This window comes from Aulonocara stuartgranti (assembly GCF_965226115.1).
Source record: "Aulonocara stuartgranti genome assembly, chromosome: 23".
Taxonomy (NCBI): domain Eukaryota; kingdom Metazoa; phylum Chordata; class Actinopteri; order Cichliformes; family Cichlidae; genus Aulonocara; species Aulonocara stuartgranti.
Genome location: NC_138958.1, coordinates 8,330,771 through 8,350,182, shown reverse-complemented (window position 1 = coordinate 8,350,182; position 19,412 = coordinate 8,330,771). Strand labels below are relative to the sequence as shown.

General features: G+C 41.2%; 3 protein-coding genes across 6 annotated transcripts in view; 2 read left to right on the top strand and 1 right to left on the bottom strand.

Moving 5' to 3' along the window:
• Positions 1-665: 665 nt before the first annotated feature.
• Positions 666-10,433, top strand: cep135 (centrosomal protein 135). The gene is made up of 26 exons (XM_082524200.1): positions 666-986; positions 1,905-2,056; positions 2,146-2,336; positions 2,454-2,621; positions 2,725-2,866; positions 2,977-3,061; positions 3,151-3,279; positions 3,377-3,592; positions 3,685-3,750; positions 3,844-3,994; positions 4,072-4,301; positions 4,394-4,549; positions 4,637-4,774; positions 4,866-4,943; positions 5,054-5,205; positions 5,953-6,068; positions 6,155-6,309; positions 7,214-7,269; positions 7,388-7,556; positions 7,660-7,770; positions 7,882-8,067; positions 8,207-8,416; positions 8,535-8,737; positions 8,821-8,925; positions 9,664-9,819; positions 9,977-10,433. Exons 2-26 carry the CDS (start codon positions 1,944-1,946, stop codon positions 9,996-9,998), a joined length of 3,504 nt encoding a protein of 1,167 aa, XP_082380326.1. The 5' UTR covers positions 666-986; positions 1,905-1,943; the 3' UTR covers positions 9,999-10,433.
• Positions 10,434-10,444: 11 nt separating this feature from the next.
• Positions 10,445-14,408, bottom strand: chst14 (carbohydrate (N-acetylgalactosamine 4-0) sulfotransferase 14). Its single transcript, XM_082524201.1, has 2 exons — positions 13,805-14,408; positions 10,445-11,792 (listed from the first exon to the last, which is right to left on the bottom strand). Exons 1-2 carry the CDS (start codon positions 14,099-14,101, stop codon positions 10,965-10,967), a joined length of 1,125 nt encoding a protein of 374 aa, XP_082380327.1. The 5' UTR covers positions 14,102-14,408; the 3' UTR covers positions 10,445-10,964.
• Positions 14,409-15,717: 1,309 nt separating this feature from the next.
• Positions 15,718-19,412, top strand: part of cracd (capping protein inhibiting regulator of actin dynamics) — a 28,268-nt gene continuing 24,573 nt past the window's right edge. For 2 of the 4 annotated variants that reach the window (XM_082524003.1, XM_082524002.1), the window contains exon 1: positions 19,336-19,388. The gene's annotated coding sequence lies outside the window, so the exon portion shown is untranslated. Of the gene's footprint in view, positions 15,936-19,335; positions 19,389-19,412 lie in introns of those variants that run through there. The other 2 variants (XM_082524006.1, XM_082524005.1) reach the window with 2 other exon arrangements.

The window sequence follows — 19,412 nt, the reverse complement described above, 5'->3', positions numbered from 1 at the left end:
AAACTTTTATACTGTTAGGCTACTTGGTTATGATAACTACAGTGTGTTTAGGAAAAACAACCCATCAATGGTAGTAGTCACCCTCCTACTGAATACTCTAGTTAACACAGTATTAATTTAAGCAAATTTTTTATTGGTAATTTCAGTATTTATTTCCAATTTTTTGGTCAAATAAACTATTCATATTACAAAGCTATTAAATAAACCTTTGTGAGCCAAAAAAAACCCCATTAGAAATATAGTATACTAACAAGGTTAAAATTAGATTAACCAAGTTGAACAAGTTAACAGGGCTAAACTGATATTTTACTTTTAATTGAAGATCCTGACATAAATGTGGCAAATAATACTCAGGACCACAGAAATGTTGTTTCTCAGTTTTATCAGAAAAAGATGCAAGCTGTGTGTTTTGTAAACCTCTGTGAAAGTCCAGGATAAATATAACTAAAAGAAGGAAATTACAGAAAAAACAAAAAGGTCGGCTGGGCCTATTAAACGTTTGTGCCCGACGGTCTGTGACTGTTTTTTTCAATGGTTTTCCAGTTCTTCTCTTCAGATGTTCTGATTTCCTGTTGGGTCCTCCCCTGCTTGATATTAGTCCCCCCTTCCCCGATCGAAAATATCTGGAAACGCCCTTGCGTTAATATTTACTGTTTGGGCTAAATAACTTTGTCGACACCACCCGTCCGCTTTCAGAACGGGCAGCACCGGTGCACAAAACACGCAGCTCCAAATACTTCCCCTAGACTCTTACTTCCATGGTGACGAATCCAAACCGGAGACCATCGGCGCTCTTTTCAAACCACTTTACCGCGGAAACGTGTCAACTCAGAATTGAAGATTGTCTAACACTACCAGAAAACATATATGATACGTTATAATGTGGCTCGTGCAAGTCATTGGTCAAAGGAAATGGAAACATACTGTCGGTGATGTAGAATTACGCTGGACGGGCTAACGTTAGCCGCTAGGAAAGCACTTCCAGGGTAAGACAAGCTGTGATCGTTCTGGGATTTAACGCTAGCTCGTTAGTCGTCAAGCTTTGCTAACTAACAGGCTACTGCAGGCGACAAAACGACAACAAAAAGTTACCTCAGTGTTAATAAACGCATAAGGCTAATGTCTCTGATGAGCTAACATGCTTAATGTTAAACTTGCTGCTTAACGTTAGCAAACATTAAAAAGACTTGCTAACTTCTTTTAGCCATTCTATAAACTCAACACAGTCAATTATGAATAATAAACATTTTAGTAAATATCTTATGAATTTGTTTTCTTGGCTGTTCTTGCCACAGGCTAAATGTCAAAGTTGGAGTGGTCTAACTTGATTTGATACTTTATTTGGAGAGGAAACCTGGTTAAATGTGATCAGTGATAAATAAACCTGTCTTAACTCAGATGTGTTACAGCAAAATGTCTGGTCATGTTAAAATCATCTGGCACATTCAAAAAAATGCATTAGGTTAAGTTACTTATTGTTTAACGCAATAATGTTACCTCCAAAGTAGCTGGCAAACTAGAAGACAGTGATTGTATTTTTATGTTTAGCAGAAAAATTCTAAAATATTAACTTATGTATTTTTTTTTCATAGGTAGGTAATGTAAGTTCCATGCAGATCAATTGTGCTTGCATATGTAATCATCCTGAAGGGCCCGTTTTGAAGCACAAAAGTGTCTGGAACTTGAAGTTCCTAAACACATTTTGGGAATAAACATGACCCATTCTATGAGAATGTTTCTTTGATGAGTAACCTTAAACCTATTGGAGGGGCAAACGTGTTTTAAATCTTTTGGGGCCTGTGTCCCCTGCGTATCCCCTGAAATTTACATTCATTTTTAGAACAGCAACAAACAGATGTGAGACAATACTGACATCCTTTTAACGTCATCTTATTTGCGATTAGGCTGATAGCAGTCACCAAGGTCAATATCGGCTCCCAACCATGACCAGCAATGCAGAAAGGAAGTTTGTTAATTTGCGAAAACGTCTGGACCAGCTGGGCTACCGGCAACCGCTGGGAATCGAGTCACTGCCACTTGTGGAGAAACTCTTCAGGTGTGAAACCTCTGAACCATGTACCCTCATTCTCTTAATATCACCATGTGGTCCAGTGTAGTTCAGCCATGTCTTTCTTTGTGTTACAGTGACTTGGTCCACACAACTGAAAGCCTGCGCAATGCCAAACTGTCAGCAGGGAAGTCTGACAAAGAAAACCGAAACGTAGACTCTCTTCTGGAGCCATACAGGACAGAGAATGCCCGGTTGGTCAGGGAAAACAATGAGCTACACCTTAAGCTTCTAAAATTGAAGGACGAGAAAGAGCGTGTCATTAGTGGTAATAACTGCGTTATAATAAGCAAGCACTGGCTCTTCAGCACAGTTTGAATCATTTTCCTCATATTCATCACCTGCATACACAACAGACAACATTTTTTTTCCTGTCTGGCTCCAGAGCTCAAAACCAACATCAGAAAACTGGACCATGAGACGACTGATCTGAAGTTTTTAAATAATCAGTATGTGCACAAGGTTCGCTGCCTGGAGAAGGATAGCAAGGCTAAATCTGAACGCATTCAGCAGCTTCAGGAGAAGAACCTGCAAGCTGTTGTTCAGACACCAGGTACTGACAGGGGAGGGGTAAGGCCTAAACTCTTAGATAGTGGACTTAAAATGATATTCCATCTAGGTATATTTAATCTTGACCCCTCTCGTGCTTTTAACAGGTGGAAAAAAACGCAGTATTCCTTTCAGACGGCAGAGAATGCAGATTGACGAACTAGTACCTCCGTCTTCAACATCAGCTTATCCTGTGCAGCAACCTGATGATCCGTACATAGCTGATCTACTGCAGCTGGCAGATGGAAGGTTTGTTTTCTTTTGTGACTGAAAGTTGTTGTAGTTGCTTAATTAAATTGTTGATTATTAATGTTTGTATCTGCATTTATTCTGTCTGACTCGCTCCAATTTTTGTGTAGAATTCAGGAGTTGCAGGAAGGTGTTGTCAAATTGAAACTAGACCTTGGAAATGCTCAAGAAGTTGCAAAACATTTAAATACTCAGGTACGTTAAGTGGGTGCTTGTTACGTTGTGAATATTTTAAGTTGTCATAGAGGTAATCAGCTCTATTTTTTAAAACGCACTTCTGTTAGGTGGAGGAGAGGGACAAAGAGATTGACCGCCTGAATGGCGCACTTCATGGCGGCCGACCTCATGACATAATTTCTCTTGAGGCTCAGAACATCAGCAACGAAAAACTAATCGCCCATCTTAACCTGCAGGCAAGCTCTACAGTCACAGCATAAAAGTGGAGTAAAGAAATTTGGTTTGAATGGTTGCTGGTAGTTTAGTACAATCTCTTGATATGTTTGTGTGCAGATTGATTACTTACAGGAGACCAACAGGACGCTGGAGCAGAAAATAGACGGACTGCAGCAGAAAAAAAAGGACGCCTCCACCGAAGTAGCCAATCTGTCTTTAAAGAACCTGGAACTGTGTGAAGAGCTGACGCACATCGACGACCTCGCAAAGCGAATGGAGATGGACAAAGAGCGCGTGCTGGAAACTGCTGACATGGAGCTACAAGAAACTAAAGTAAGCAATGTGATGATCCTGGAGTTCTTGGCTTAAAAGCATTCAGTGTAATTCATCCATTAAGAATGGACTTCAAACTGTTTTCTCAACAGAAAGAAATTCAAAGGCAGCAGAAAATGATCGAAGATCTGGAGGCTATTATCACAAAGACAAGAAGGGTAAGTAGTAGTATACACTGTTCTAACTCTAGATTTCCTACTTTACAGTATAATATACCTTTTGCTTAAACTTCTATTACTTATTTACTTCAGGAGCAATCTGAAAGTGACTTTGAAAAAGATCGTCTGAGAGATCAGCTGGTGGAGCTCAAAGAGCAGAATGAGAAGATGGAGGGACTCGTGAATTTCTTGGAGGATGAGAAAAACAGGCTTCAGGACAAAGTAGAGAAAATGATGGCAGCTGGTGAGCAGCAGTGGAAATACCTCAGCAGCTATATATGCATTGCAGTGTTTATATACGCACTTGATGTTATATCCTAGACAAAGAGCTGGTGCTGGAGTTGGAGGCCATGCGTACTAAATATGGCGTTTGTGGAAGGGAACGCTCTCCGTCTCGTCTCGATGCATTTGTCAAGAGTCTAGAGGAGGAGAGGGATTACTATCGCAAAGAATCTGAGCGTTACAAAAGAGCCAGAGGAGCTGGCGGTGTTGACATAAGCCCTAGCCGTAGCCCAAGCAGGGGCAGGAGTCCTGGGTCCAAAGTAGTCAGGGTAAGAGTCAATAAAAAAGAAACTAGCAAATTTCTAATTGAGGTAGTTTCATGTTAAACTGATACTAAAGAACAATGACTTCAAATTTTCAGGGAGGTGCTGCAGAAGCGGAGCTGCTTCGTGTAATTCAGGAAAGAGATGAGCTGAAGGTTGCTCTCTTGGATTTTGAGAAGCACATGGAGGACATTCAAAATAATATAAAGTCCCTGAGCAATGAGAGGGATCATTTCAAAACCCTCTTTAAACAAGTAAGTTTTAGATGCTTTACATTTGCACCAATAACACATTTGAATAAATCTTTTTGTTTTTACATGATATGATTCTGTTTCATTCAGACTCAGGATGAGCTGAAGCTTACCCGCAGAGTAGATACGTCGAGTAATGTTGTGAAACTACAGGAGGAGATCAAACGAGCAGAAGCAAAGCTCGAGCAGATGACGACTGAAAGAGACACACTGATGGAGAGGTTAAAGGTCAGTGCAAGAATACAGCCTTTAAATCTGCACGTGATTCTGATGCGCCGTTACAGCTCTGCAGACACATGCTGTGCACATGTATCTGCAGGTTGCACAGACTTCAGCTCTAACAGACAGACAAGGGGAAGAGAGGAAGATTCTTAACCTGGAGAATGCTGTAAAGCGTGTGAGTTGGGATATTTCATTTAATAGGTTTAGTTATTTGAACCTTCCAGCACTTGAATTCTCACTATACTGTGATATTATGTAATGTTCATGTATATTTTTGGAGTGCAGCTGGAACGGGAGAGACTGGATCTCCAATCACAAGTATCCCTGCTAAAGGAGAGCAAGGAGGCTGCAGAGGAGGAGCTGAAGGTTCAGTCTGCTGCTATGGTCCACAATGGAGAGGAGGTCGCCCAGCAGAGGGTTGAGTCTAATGCTCTGAGGTTTGAATTGCTGGTTATATCAGCGGTGTTCACTTCCACTTGAGGATCTTTATAATGTAACCAACTAATGGTGCCATAGTTCAGTTCTGTAAAATGCTTTATATTATTGTATCACAAATTTATCACATTATATATGTGGTGCAGTGGAACAGTTTCTCGACACTTCACAAAACAAAAAGTTACCCTATTTAAATTTGACCCTGGAGGATACAATTGTGTGTAAATCTGTGTCTAACCCTGTGAATATCTAATGTCTTTAAACAGTATTCTCTTGGTGGCACTCCTGACCACTGGGGTTGGATATTGCTGGGTTTTCTAAAGAAAACTGCTCATTAGTCACTGACTGGATCATAGCCAGATACACAGCTTTCATCATCAGTGATGATTCTTAGCATTAAACTTCTAGTTCAAGTTTATGTTTGCTCTGTGTGCAAGTCTCTGCAGATGGTTTTCTGTGAGTGGTCCGAACAGAACTTCTGGGAGCTGTGTTGGAAGCTGTCCTCGTGCACAAAGATATGACCTTATGATTTTTATAGGACGGAGTAGCAACGTTTTTGTTTTTTGTTTATTTTTAATCACACCAAATACAAAAAGTACCCAAAATGTATTAAGCTCAAAAATAGAACATATTGGTTTCTTTAGACTTCCTCATCTGAAACGTCATCATTCTTGATGCTGCACTAAGGGATTGTTATACTTGTCACCAGTTGTTGGAGAGCTGATGGGATTTTCCCTGCCTGTCTGTAGGCTGCTACAGGAGCAGATGGAGAAGTCACTGTCTGATACTCAGCACAGGCTATCTGTGAAGATGAATGAGCTGCATGCTTCCCATGTGCAGATAGAAAAACTTGAGGAGAGAATAGGTGAATATGTTGAAACAGTCATTACGCTTTTTTCTTTTTCTGTAAGGCTCTGTTTCCTGTTTGCTGAATTTTAGTTTGCCTTCCAGGGGAGCTGAGTCAGCAGAGTTCCAAGCACAAAGGGGAAGTAGCTGTTCTTCACAAGTCAATCTCTGCCCTGGATAAAGAAAAAGATGCTCTGCAGGATGAGGTGGATCAAAAGACTGAGAAACTGGTTGCTCTTCAAGAGGAACTATCCAACAAGGTAGTATTTTTTATTTTATTTATTTTTTATTTTTTTTAAGGTTCAAGATTACAAACTTTTATGAAAGGATCGAATTTCATGTCCATATGTGAAATCTTAAAGGTCAAATCTCACATCTGACCCCTAATGTCCAGTTCATGTGACGGGTGTGATCGCTGGATACTGTGCCAGCTGTCTCTGTGAAAATTGCTGTCAAATAATTAACTCTTTGAGGCATGTAAGACAACCACTTCCATAACCACTTCCAAAAGAAAAATATTTCAAATAAAATCATGAGCCTCTTTGTGCTCTACAAGAGCACTTTTCAAAACCATGTGTGCAATTGAGAGCAACTACGAGAGAGGAGTTGAGATGCTGAGAGAAACACAAGCGTACTTGGACCTGGATGGGGAATTGTGCTTGGACGCTGTGTAAGTCAACTGTGCCTAGTACGCGTACACCAGTTCAGTGTTTTGTGGCCCAGTCTTTTGGGTCAAAAGAAGAGTGGATCTAACTAAATAGCTCTGTCTTCTTTGTCCCTCCGGATAAACTTAATGGATTTATTATGGGAGTAGTGGGTCTGAAGCTGAGACTGAATCCATGATCGAAACATTGAGTGTGTCACACAAGAACCGGTTTATAACTGAAAGCTTTTACATAACTAATGGAGAGATGTGTCCACTCTAGCTATTGTTTGCAAAGAACATATTATATGAACTAATCTGTGGCTCAAGAAACAAACCATGGATTTGTACAAAAAGAAGGCTTTGGATAATGAGTTGTACTCATACACTGGAATCACATGAGGAAGGAATAAATACAGTAACTAAATACACATGGGTTTTCTATTAAAATGCACTTTGCATTTGCATCTAAAACATGTTATTTAAAAAATTAATGAGGTAAACTCTTGATATTTACACAGGAAAAGACCCTTGAAGACGTGAGACTCACAGTCACAAACATGGACAGCTCGTTAGCGTGAGTACTGTGTTCTTGGGGTTCAATGTCGGTTTTATTTAAGTAAATATTAGGATAAAAACCCAACGTAAGAAATAAAGTTTTTCTTTTTATGAACCAATATTTTAAATTCTTTCAGTCAGCTTCAAGGAGCGTTAAACAGTCGTGAGAGGGAGTTGAACAGCCTCAGGAGACAGCTGGATGCGTCTCAGGAGGAGCTGGCTGGACTCAGGAGAGAGAAGGAAATTATAGTCCGAGAGAACAGGAGACTGCAAGATGACCTAGCCACAATGACCAGGGAGAACCAAGTAAATAAAAAAAATCACAATTACTGTAATCAATGTTGAGTCTTCTGTGTCATGTACCAAAATAATAGAAGTGACACTAGCTACTTGCATCTTTTTTGTCCAGGCTGTACATGCAGAAATGGAAGAGTCTTTACATGAGAAGGATGAGCTCAAGTTGAGGCTCCATTCTTACATTTCTGAAGTGGCCAGAGTAGAGAAGCTGATTGCCACAAAGGCAAGAACATATCCCTTTGCTCCTGTATTTTATGTTTGCGACTTTACACATATTATAATTACCTGGAAGCCCTTGTAGAAGCCTTCTTCTGACAGCTCTGTTGACCCACAGGAACAAGAGAACAGGGATTTGTTGGAGCGGTTCAGGTTGTCCCACATGGAGATGGAGGAGCGGAACCAAAAGTTACAGCAGGCTGAAGGCCTCAGCAACTCCATCCGCCTGGAGCTGCTCTCTTCAGACACAGAACGCAGACACCTCCGAGATGCAGTCGGCCAACAGGAAAAGGAAATCCAACAGGTGAGATGTGGCACTGGAAAAAGATTACAGAGACATTTCTAGCTGCTATTCTAGGTAAACAAGTTAAATGAATGTTAATTTCAGTCTTTAAACAAATGTGTCTGAAATGCACCCTTTTTCACTTTTCTGTTTATCCAAGCACATGCAGGCGATCCAGGCTTACGAGGCGCAAGTTTCCTCGTTGGTTCGTGGGATGTCCCGATTAGAGGAAGAGCTACACAAAGCACAGGAAGAGAAGGCTGCTCTCCTCGCAGATCTGGCTTCAGTTAGGGAGCTATGTGTCAAACTAGACTCGAGCAAGGAGCTCACTGCACGTCAGCTCACCTCCAGGAGCATGGACCTCGAGCGGGTGAGGCTTGCTGTGGTGCCGGCTTATTTATTACAGTGTTTTTTCTGGTCTTGGCAGGAAACTGTTCACATCCTGTTTTCCTTCAAACTTAATTATGATATTTGCTTTTTGTTTTTAGGTTACAGGAGAACTGGAGGATGTCCGGTCAGAGGCGGAGATTCTCAAGAAGCAGTTAGCCAGCGAGCGGCTGACTGTGCGTAACCTCGAGACACTGCTCTCCACAAATCGGCAAAAGGAGTTTCAAACACATCTGACAGCCAGCGAACGAGAGTCAGAGCTGAAAGTGCTACGAGACAGGCTCACCTTGGCTGACAGCAAAACGTAAATAAATCCCGTTCACTCTACTTGTTAAAAGAAATCTCCTTCCTAAAGAAAAAGTTGGTAACTTGTGTGTCTGTGTAAAGTGCAGAGCATGCCAGGGAGGTGTCCCAGCTTCGCGGCAAAGTCTCTCAATTGCAGACAGAGATTGACGTTCTGAAAAGGCAGCTGACCACTGAGCGCTTTGAGCGGTGAGCTACACGACTGTTTGTCTTTACAGTGATGCTTATAACAGCAGTTTCTCTTTGGGGATTAATAAAGTAACCTATCAGTCTATCTGTGGGCGTTATTGATGAATCTGATAGCAATTGTTTCTAGATTAATCAAAAAGAAATCAATATTTTCATTACATGAGACCGAAAATCTCAAAAGTGCCAAAAAAAAGTATTTTTGCAACTCTATCCATCCCATGAAACCACTTACTAATACAGAGCAGGTGATATCAGTGTGTTGCATTGGAAAAATGTCATTATTAATTTTTTGGGTAATCACGTAATGTTAACTCTGAACCAGAAATGTTTGGTTATCAAAATTTCACCCTGAGTGCACCACATCTGTCAGGATTGATGCAATATTCCATCATATCACTCAGCTACTGCAGCTTCATAACACGAGTAAATACAGCTGATGTAACAGCAGTCTTAAATATCATTCCACTTAAAAAAAAAAAAAAAAGAGTAATTACATTGGGTTTTTAATTTTAGCTGTAAAAAACTGGCCAAATACATTTGAAGTTGGATGAAACGATTTCTGACATTTAATTCTCCAAAACAACCTCACTCTTCATTTTTACCCCTCAGCCGTAGAAGACTGATGGGGTTTTGTCATCACCCCATCAGGTCAGATCAACTTTGTAGCTACAAGGACGTGACCGCAGATACAAATATTCTGATGCTGTTTTGTTGCCTCCTTTCTCTCTCTCACCTCAGTGAAAGGGCAGTTCAGGAAATGCGCAGACAGGGTCTGTCGTTCTCAACCCTGCAAACCTCATCATCCCTCAGCGTCTCCAGCAGCTCTCACCACATCTCACCAGAACGCTCCATCCTCCGATCTCTTGATCACTCCACTGATAAATCAGCAGACAAGTAAGCCATAAACATAACAGTTTGGGAAATAAGGTGAAAGACATTTAAAACCAATATGATCTTAAGTTGAGGCTGAAAATGTTGAGGCTTGATTTATTGCCATTATTATGACTATTATCATGTGTTTAAAACCTCTCTTCCTCCCTTCTGTTTTTAGGAGTGTGAGCTTCAAGGATTGATTGGAACAAAGATTAAATGAAGGCACTGACAAGTGAGTCAGAACCCACTAGAAGCTTGTGAGTGATGTCTTGACTTTGGACATAAAAAATGAAGGCCTCTGTAAACCACAGTTTAACCTGTGGAGTACCTCATAGAAACTTTATTGTTCCGTTCAACAAAAGGGCAACCAGGGCTGTTTAAATAACGTTTGTACTAAAGGTGAAGATTTTTCTAACATTTCTAACAATGTTTTTTGAATGTGTTACTTGCACTGTAGATTAAGTATTTTCTATTGATTTAAAAACAAAAGCTTCATAAAGAAGTCCCAAAAAAATGAATGTGATTCCCACCATCTTTAACCACATGTAGCAAGTGTTCATTTTGTGTGAGGTTTTTTTTGTATTATGTATATTATGCTTAAATTATTCATAAATAAAGTAATTAAAAACTGCAAACGAACATCAGAAAAGGTAAACTTCAGTTTTATTACATGGTAAATAATCTCAGTTACATCAAAGAGGGAGAGGAGCTGGCAATGAGAGGCTGCGATTGAGCATTAAATAAGCTTGATATGAAACCCTTGACCATCCCAGCACATGGTGCGTGTTTTAGCCTGCTAAACCACTGAATGCCCACTAAAACCACTGAACAATTTTTTTCTAAGGTCTACAGTGTATAAAGCAACAAATAAAAACAGAGTTTGGTCTTGCAACCATATTAATATTTCCATTGTTGTATACTGAGCAGATATAATTACTGTAACAGCTGACATAACGTATGGTTTGGTTGACCTTTTCTTTTGAATTTGATTTCAAGCTTTAGTGGTTCTGAAGTCAGGTCTTTCTCGTCCAATAATCAGCACTTTTAAAAGGCACGCGGACATCAAGTAAACCTGTGTAACAGCTCTGAAAATACAATTTGTTCCTTAAAAATAGTACAAACGGTTTTCTATAAAAAAAAAAATACAACTTTAAAGCATTGCTCATTTAATGCCGACAGTGTGCAGCGGTTGTGTTGGGGAGAGGGTATGTGAATAGAGAAAAGTCTAAAATGTACTTGGGCAGGAGTTCTCTCAGTAGCTTCTGTGGTAAGCTGCATAAATAATAGTGTATTGTTTCCGTGGTGACCGGCTTGTACCACGTTTGCCTTTCTGGAAAGTGAACATGAGGAGGCGCTCCAACATGCTGGAGCACAAACTCCGCGTCGCTTTCCAGGTGCTCGTAGGACCCGATGAAATCATAAGAAACAGCACAAGGTTGGCATAAGTTATATATGGGCATCCAGTGCTCATTCATGCGCTCCACGTCCTCGTCTAACAAGTAACGAACAAACTCTGCAAAAGTCACGTCGTCTCCTGTTATAGCTGCATCCTTAGCGCGGCCTTTTCTGTAACGCTTTATGATCTCCACGCCGTACTTTTTCTGGTAGGACTCTATCTCGCCAAACTTGTTCCTGTATGCGGAAAGCAGGCGCTCCATGGGCTCTCGCACAAACATGAACTTGAAGTAATGCTTGAGGCGGTAGCGGATCTCTTCGGGCTTCAGAGAGGACAAGAAGACCAGGTCGCTGCGGTGGTCCATCTTGATGTTGACGTCCACGTTTTCCAGGGCTCCGCTCAGGACCTTCAGAACCCTCTTCCAGTTGGAGCAGGCCACTTTGGGGACGTAGCAGTAGAGGAAGCGGTGCTCGTCGTTCACGAGGACATGCTGCAGCAGCGTCTTCCTCTGTAGGAGGCTCAGTGACCACACACTGTGGGGCATGTTCTTGTGACTGCACATGGTTTTGATGGTCCGGTTACGGATCTCCTGGAGGATCTAAAAGTGAACAGAAATCAGTGACTTCAAGCTGTGTTTCATTAATTTTACACAGTAAGAACACTCCCTGTGTTCATATACCACTTTGCATTTAATCATTACTTATTATTTGTCTCTGGCTCTCTTCCACTGTGAGTCTTTAGTCCTATCTCCCTTCCCTCACATCTGCCATGGCCACAGCCGGTCTTGGCAAGCTTCTTCCTGTTAAAAGGCAGTTTTTCCTTCCCACTGTTGCCAAGCGCTTGCTCATAGAGTATCATCTGATCTCGTTTCCTCTGTATTATTGTCTGGTCTTTGCCTAACATTACAAAGAGCCTTGAGGCAATTGTTGTGATTTGGCTCTCTATAAATAAAACTGAATTTAATTGAACAAGCATCAAATAAAAAAAAAATACTGAAACATTTGTCACTGAGGTTCAGGATATCTCAGTCCTTCTGTTTTCCTCGTATTGTGTTCGCAATAAACCTGAAGTTGGGTATGGCAAATACATGTTTGCACAAGTAGAAAATACTTTGCCGAGCCAGCCTGAAGAAATTTTGACCGTGTCTATTAGCTGATAGACTGGATTTCACTTGTGATTCTACCAATCAATATAAACAGGGAAACCTTAATGGTGCTGTTTGAGGACAGCTGGACCATTTAAATCTTTTTATATAGATATTTGACTCTGGCTGTTTCTTGTATGTCTCCTCCTCCCATTTGTGGTTACATGTCAGTATTTGTGGGTTTCCAAAGCATTTCAGCAACTGTATAATTGCAAATAAAGCCTCGTATATGGTGTGAATCCCCTTTAAGAGGCCTCCAGTGGTGTGAAAGTGCAACACTTTTTACTGGGTAGATGTTTTGCAGAAAAATGTCACGATTTAATCTTTCGTTACAGACTCTGGCCACTTTAAACTTTTTATAGGTGGATGTGACTGGTGAATTTACTAAGTTGTTATTATAGTTGATTTTTACTTTATTTAATTACAATTTTTAATTTGAAGTCCCATTAGTTTCCAGTTTTAGTTTCTTTAAAATAATATGGACATTGAATTTAAGAATATAAACAGTGCTTTTTCAAGGCATTTGACTCAGTTGTGTGGACTTCCTGAGTGTCAGTAAATATCTGCACCAAAATCTCATGAGGCAGATAATGACATGGTCATTTCCTGTGTATTTTTCCATTTCAGTTCACTTTTGAGTGCTTAAAATGATTTCTGGTTTGAGTTAAATTATTTATCCCAAAAGTTGGAAATGTGTTAAAGCAGATAAAGTATGGAAAAACATCTCAGAAGGAAATGTCTCAGAAATGTAGAATATTATACTTAACGGGAAAATCTCAGTAATTCACAATGTAATATGACAGTAAGGAGCTTTAAAGTTAACGTGAATGCTGGTATTAAGGTGGTAAACACTTTGTGCATCTGTCCCTGTTAGAGGGGAGCTGAAACGTGTTCAGAGCATGTCCAGTAAGTGTTACCGAGGGGTGGTCGTGTATTATTCACAGCCACTCACCAACTCCTTTTATTTCTAATTTTAGTTTAGTTTTAGTTCACTAAAGATCTTTAAATATTATTTACTGCAGTAATGTGGACAGGGGCATAATTTCCAGGAGGGTTATGATTCCCCCCCCAATACAGTTATTAATAAATAGGCTGTTGATTTTGTTTACTCATTTCAGTTATTACCAGCAAAATAGTTGCATGTTTAATCATTTGGGAATTTACCCAGATGATTACACCCCCCACCACCAATGTTCAGCACAAAGTTACGCCCATGAATGTGGAGTGAAACTACATTTGATCAGGGGTACCATGATGTCAAAGTTGGCTGCAGGGATTCAAAGATGGTGTTTAAATCGAGCGTTCACGGAAACCAACCAAAAATCTACCTTTCAACCATTTCACTGAGGAAACTGCTCTAAGGCTCTTAAGCCTCCGGCTTATCACCGATCAGCAACTATTACGAAATGCTGAAATATTCAGACTAAATCTAAGCTAAATCTTCATGTGGGGTTACATTCCTCTACCTGGGACTCCAGGTCCGCCGCGTCTGGGCTGCGTCCCCCCGCCTGCCCCCGGTGGAAGTCTAGTCGCCTGCCGTTACTGCGGGGTGAAGGCGTCTCCATGCCGTTTAGCATTCCCTTCTCTATCATGAGCAGCAGGCCTCCGGATGCTACGATGACCAAGAAGGTTAACAGCGACGGCAGCACGGCGGAGCTGCGGCGGCCAGAGCTCAACTTCATCGCTGACCTGAAGTTTATAACCGAACCGCTCCGCGCTCCTCCGCTCCTCTTCATGCCGTACTCCTGCCTCCGAGGGAGCATAGTTTGTGTCCGGCTTGTCTGTTTGATGCCTACCAGGTTTTCTAAGTTGCTCTCTAACTACAGTAATACCTACCACGTACCCATACTTAAGTTCAAAAGTGCACGAAAAGTGTTTTTGTGTTTTAATATAAGCACTTCCTGTTTTGACTGTCAAAATAAAAACCCCTCAATCAGGGATAAATCGGAGTCTCAGTTTTTGCTAAGAAAAAAAAAACACTCTCAAAATTGCCTAACAAACCACAGAAGGTTTCATTTCTAATTTATTGAGAATACACTTACAACATAGACGGTAAACTACTTGAGATTTCATAAGAGAAATAAGTGCAATTTTTAGTGTGATGATTTAAGTTTTCCAGTCTTCGTCTGCATCATCTCTGAATACATGTGCATTAAGTTACAGATCATAGGAGAAAGGCACAAAACTTTGTGTAGTTTTTTTTCCCCATGTAGAATTTTTGTAGTAAAACAAAAAATGTATATTTTTTAAATTTATGATGCAAACTAGATTGTTTGACGTTGAAAAATAAATGTAATAATTTCTGTAAAGTGCTTTTGCTCGCTGTTTTTCAACTGCGCAAACTGATCAAGCTAACTAGAATATACAGTTTCAAAATAAAATCCTTACTGCTTTGTTTTAGAGAGAGGGGGGGGGGGGGGACCAAAGTATCCCTATGCATGCTGGTGTATGTAGTCCAGTTAGCATTTTCTGATTTTTATCTCCGCATTCAAACATAGCTTGGTAGGTCCTCAACTAATCTATGGTCCTTAGACTGAAAACATTTATATAGTACGAATCAGCTGTGAACACAAACTGTTTATATTTCAAAACTATACATCCTGCTAGGCACTCAATACAAAGCCTAAAATGTACAGCATTCCTTGTTTTTATCCACCTTTTCAATCCAGCTGCACCTTACTGCTCCACAAAACTGTCTGGCCCAAAGCTGGAATCATTGATACCACTGTATATAAGAGAGACTACAGCTAGAAATTCACCAGTGACTGGCAGGAGATGCAGCCAAAAGTTAAAAGAACAGCTGAGCACCTCGGAAAGAGTTCAACACACCGGCTGGTAAAACACTGCCCCCTGGTGGTGAGTTTCTTAGTTAAAATTTGCCAAAGTAGTTTATTTTTGTGATCTTTGTGTATTTCCCTTTTCTATGGCAGTAACTTTCAAACTACTGACACCTTTGCTGCTTTGCTGATTACAGATGTCTTTTCAAATCTTTTTTACTTAATTAGTTTTTGAGAGACTCGCATGCCTTCTTGCCTTTTGAAGATTGGAGACAAAACATGAGTCTTTCTCTTAATATGCTGGATGGGTGAAGGGGGGTGAATATATGTGCCCTTCTCCGGTTATCCTACACGCAGCCCACAGTACGGTGTAAGCGGTCTGCTGTGTAACTGTGATGCTTCAGGGTTGTATTATCACTGGGCATCATACAAGAAAACCACAGACTCAAGACACCCTTGCAGGATTTACACCTGCAGGAAGACCACCCTGCCCTCCCTTCCCTCCTCGGTGCTTTCACTTCCATTCAGTTCGTCATTCCTTTCATTACCACCCACAGGCACGAGCTTACGTTACAGTAACGTGCTCGCATCGTGACCGGAGCTCATATATGCGCTGTTACTTCGCCGACACTCGCCTTTCTCTGGCAGCCACACCCTCCCATCTTCATCTCCATCTCTCACGCGTGCAGCTGTGACCGTCGGGCGGTGCGTGCGTCTCCGTGTCGGGCACCCGCAGCATCAGCAACACAAAAGGGTCGGAGCTGGAGCTGGGTTTACCTCAGCGCGGATCGGAAGGAGGGGATCGCGTTTCCGAGCAAAGGTGGTGGGATTTTTTATCTTCTTCTCTTCCATGTCGGTTTGTGTTTATGGTTACTGACTTCCATTTTCACGACGCTATTGACCTTGTCATTGTAGACCACCCCTCATTTTACCCATTGACCTGCTCAGATCTTCTACTCCATCCATCGCAGATCCGTGTGTGTTCGTCTGTGTATGTGTGTGTGTGTTTGCTGTAAATGGGCTGGTACTTGCAATTTGATCCGGTTTGAAATGCGCAAACGCCGATGTCAACAGGCCAGGTTGTGCTCAATCGTTACTTTTTAAACCCCAAAACAATCCTCATCAATTAAACGCCGTTTGGATGCTATCAGTGAAAAATGTGAGAAAAGCAGAGGCCACATTCTTTGTTCTCCACGCGCTTTTTAGTCTGCAATTAATAGACTGTAGTCCCCGTGCGGCGGCATCCGCTAATCTGCAATCAGCGGTTAGGTATCGATCGGTGCCTTTAGGGTGTATGTTGATGTTCTCCTTTACTTTGTCTTCCCCTAAACGATGGGCAGTCGGGATGAATTATAAGGATGTTTATGCCAGCTTGAAAACCATGCGCAGGCCATATGGTGCGGGCCTACATGTGCGGGGGGGAAATGAAGGAAATTATGGATTTATTTTCCCACGCGTCATTTAAAGCCTTTAAATCAATGCTGCAACACTGTCGTACCAATGGACTTTGAGGCTGAGACACACAGGCAGCGAATATTAATGTCAGCTTGCCAGATATTAATTCACAGGTTACTGGTGCTGGGTTTATGGTGCTGGTGTGGAGTAAACTGGTCTGTTTTCTGGTTGGCTGATTCAGTGCTTGACTGACATGAAGATGTAGACTGCTGTAGTATTTATGTTTTAGGTCATCAATAGAAAGACTGAAGCACGTGCTTTGCAGGAGAAAGATATGATAGTAAAGACGATGAAAGCAGATAAGTGGAGTTACTTAGCAGCTATAACAACAAGTCGCTTCATATCCAGCCTTTAGAGTATCAGATCCACTGATGCACAGTAAACAACAAACCGTTATCGTATCATCACCACCCAATGGTGACTAACTGGCTTTTTTTTCTTTGCAGAGACATCTGCTGAGTGTCTTTGTAGTGCCAGACATGAATTTATTTTATTTGAGTCATGTATGGCCCTGGGACCTCAAAATAAAATGATTTAATTTGAAATTCTGTAAGATGTAAAAATGTCTGTCTGATACTCTGGTCTCTGTGTGTTTTAAATATCAGGAAAAACAGAGCTGAAAAACCCCATGATAACCTAGAAAGGTTGGTTGTTCATTAAACGAGTGACTGTCCAAGAGTATGTGCACAGCGTGTGATGCACTGACCGGATCCAGCATTTGATTGTAGTTTGCATCTTACTGCATGACCCACCTGACTCTGTATACTGAAATGAAACAAGTACTACGATTTGTCCTCCTTTAGTTCAAAATAGTAGCAGAATAACTCACAGTATGTTATTAACACAAAACTCAATTGTATTCCATTTTAATTTATTTATATGGCACTATACAGACCCTACTGCTTCTAGTGAGTCAAAATGCCCCAGGGTCCTTTTAGACTGCCTAAATGATTTGATAAAAGTACTGGATTCTGACACCAGCCCGTACCACCAGGCTAACCAATACACCAGCCCCTGTAAAAAATGTAAAAATGATAAAGAATTTGCTAGATACCTAACCTGATTAAATAATCACAGTTTTAATCATGTTGTGCAAAGCTCCGCACTGCCCATCTAAAGCATAAGTTCTCTTATTCTATACAGAGGTTTGCATTACGATTATTGCTGTTCTTCTCCAAAGCTAAAAAAAAAATGTAATTACAGTCTGGCAGTCAGTTCCTTAGGAGGCCTGTCCTAATTATTCAGTCCTCTGTGATGCAAGTTAATATCAACTCTTTAGAAATTTCCTTCCTGGATGATCTTAGAAATGTTTATGTAACACATCTCTGCCCTAAATAATATGACCGCACAGTGTTTATTGTGTTTATGTTGTTATTCTTATTTTCCTGACATGCGTCATATATTTAGGTCACCACAGAAATGTTAGCATATATCAAAATGACAAGGGATTGCAGCAGGCTGTAGATCACATATCTGTGTAGGTTTGTATATTTAATGAGATCCATTCAAAATGTTCTTATTTGTGGACATTTCCCCCTCTGTGTATTTCTTATAAATCACAAGATGACATCACATTGCATCTATACAGATTTCCGTGCTACGGAGAAACATATTCAGCCATGCTTTCCAATTTCCATAAAAAATTTGAATGGCTGCTTTACCACATGCCAAGTGTAGTGGCTGCTACAGTATCACTTAGCATAGAGAAGGCTGTTTGATCCTGGCCTTTTTCGCACAAAGTGGAATCGTTAAGACACTCTGCTCGCCGTGTGTGCGCGAATACACGAGGATGTGAATATCTGTACTAGAGCATGTTTGCGCTGCTTTACTGGGAGGTTTCTATTTATGCACATAGGCAGTCAGAGAACAGTCTGTCTTTGAAGTGCTGTGCTGCTGTAACATAGGCGGCATCCAGGTTGGTAAAGCCCCATCATTACCATATCCCTGTGAGACTGCAGTGTGATCCTGCCAAAACTGGAGAGTGGGGGGAATAGCCCTTATTACACAGTAACACTGTGGTGATTCTCACAGCCATTATGGTACCACGTCACATTATTATAAATGTAAAAAAAAGGATTGAGGGAAATTAGCTCCTTTTGTTCTCCTAAAAAAGGATATTTACTTTAAAAAAAAAGCCACTAAATAGTTCCACAAGCTGACTTGTGTGTGTTGGATAGTGTTGGATAGCTCTAAAGGCTGTGAGCTTCACAGACTAGTCTATTACAGACATTTGTGACCATAACACTATTAGGGAGCTGTGATGGGGCGCATTACAGACCTTTATAATCACACATGTGCATCCATGATTGCAGTTAACCCACAAAGAAAGTCTTTATGAGCATCAGCCAGTTGAAATGCTGAATGCCACTCTGTTCTCCTGCACTGGATATCTGGCGGGGAAAACAAAGTGTCACTTTGTGCCTCCTCAGCACAGCAGCACTAACAGACACAGGAGAACGCCCATCTCTCTTCGCTAGGCACTCTCACTGCCCCTGTACCCACCGACACACCTCCTCCCTTCAGACTGTGCGTGTGCTCCACTCTCTGACACACATGAGCCAAAACTGACATGAGTTTTCATCATATGACGTCACCTCACAGGGACAATAATATTCTCATCAGCGTGAGAATATCAAGGGATGCTTACCGAGTCATTCTCCCGTGCGCCCACATACATGGACGTACATGCGCACACAACCGAGTGCTCACCGCATTTGACACCTGACTCCAGGTAATGCCCTAGATCCACAGTGACAGCAGGCAGGTGGAACAGGCACACACTCGCAGATCCCCTCGCGCACAAAGCGACTTCACAAGGGTAAGAAAGCAATCTTGAGCACAC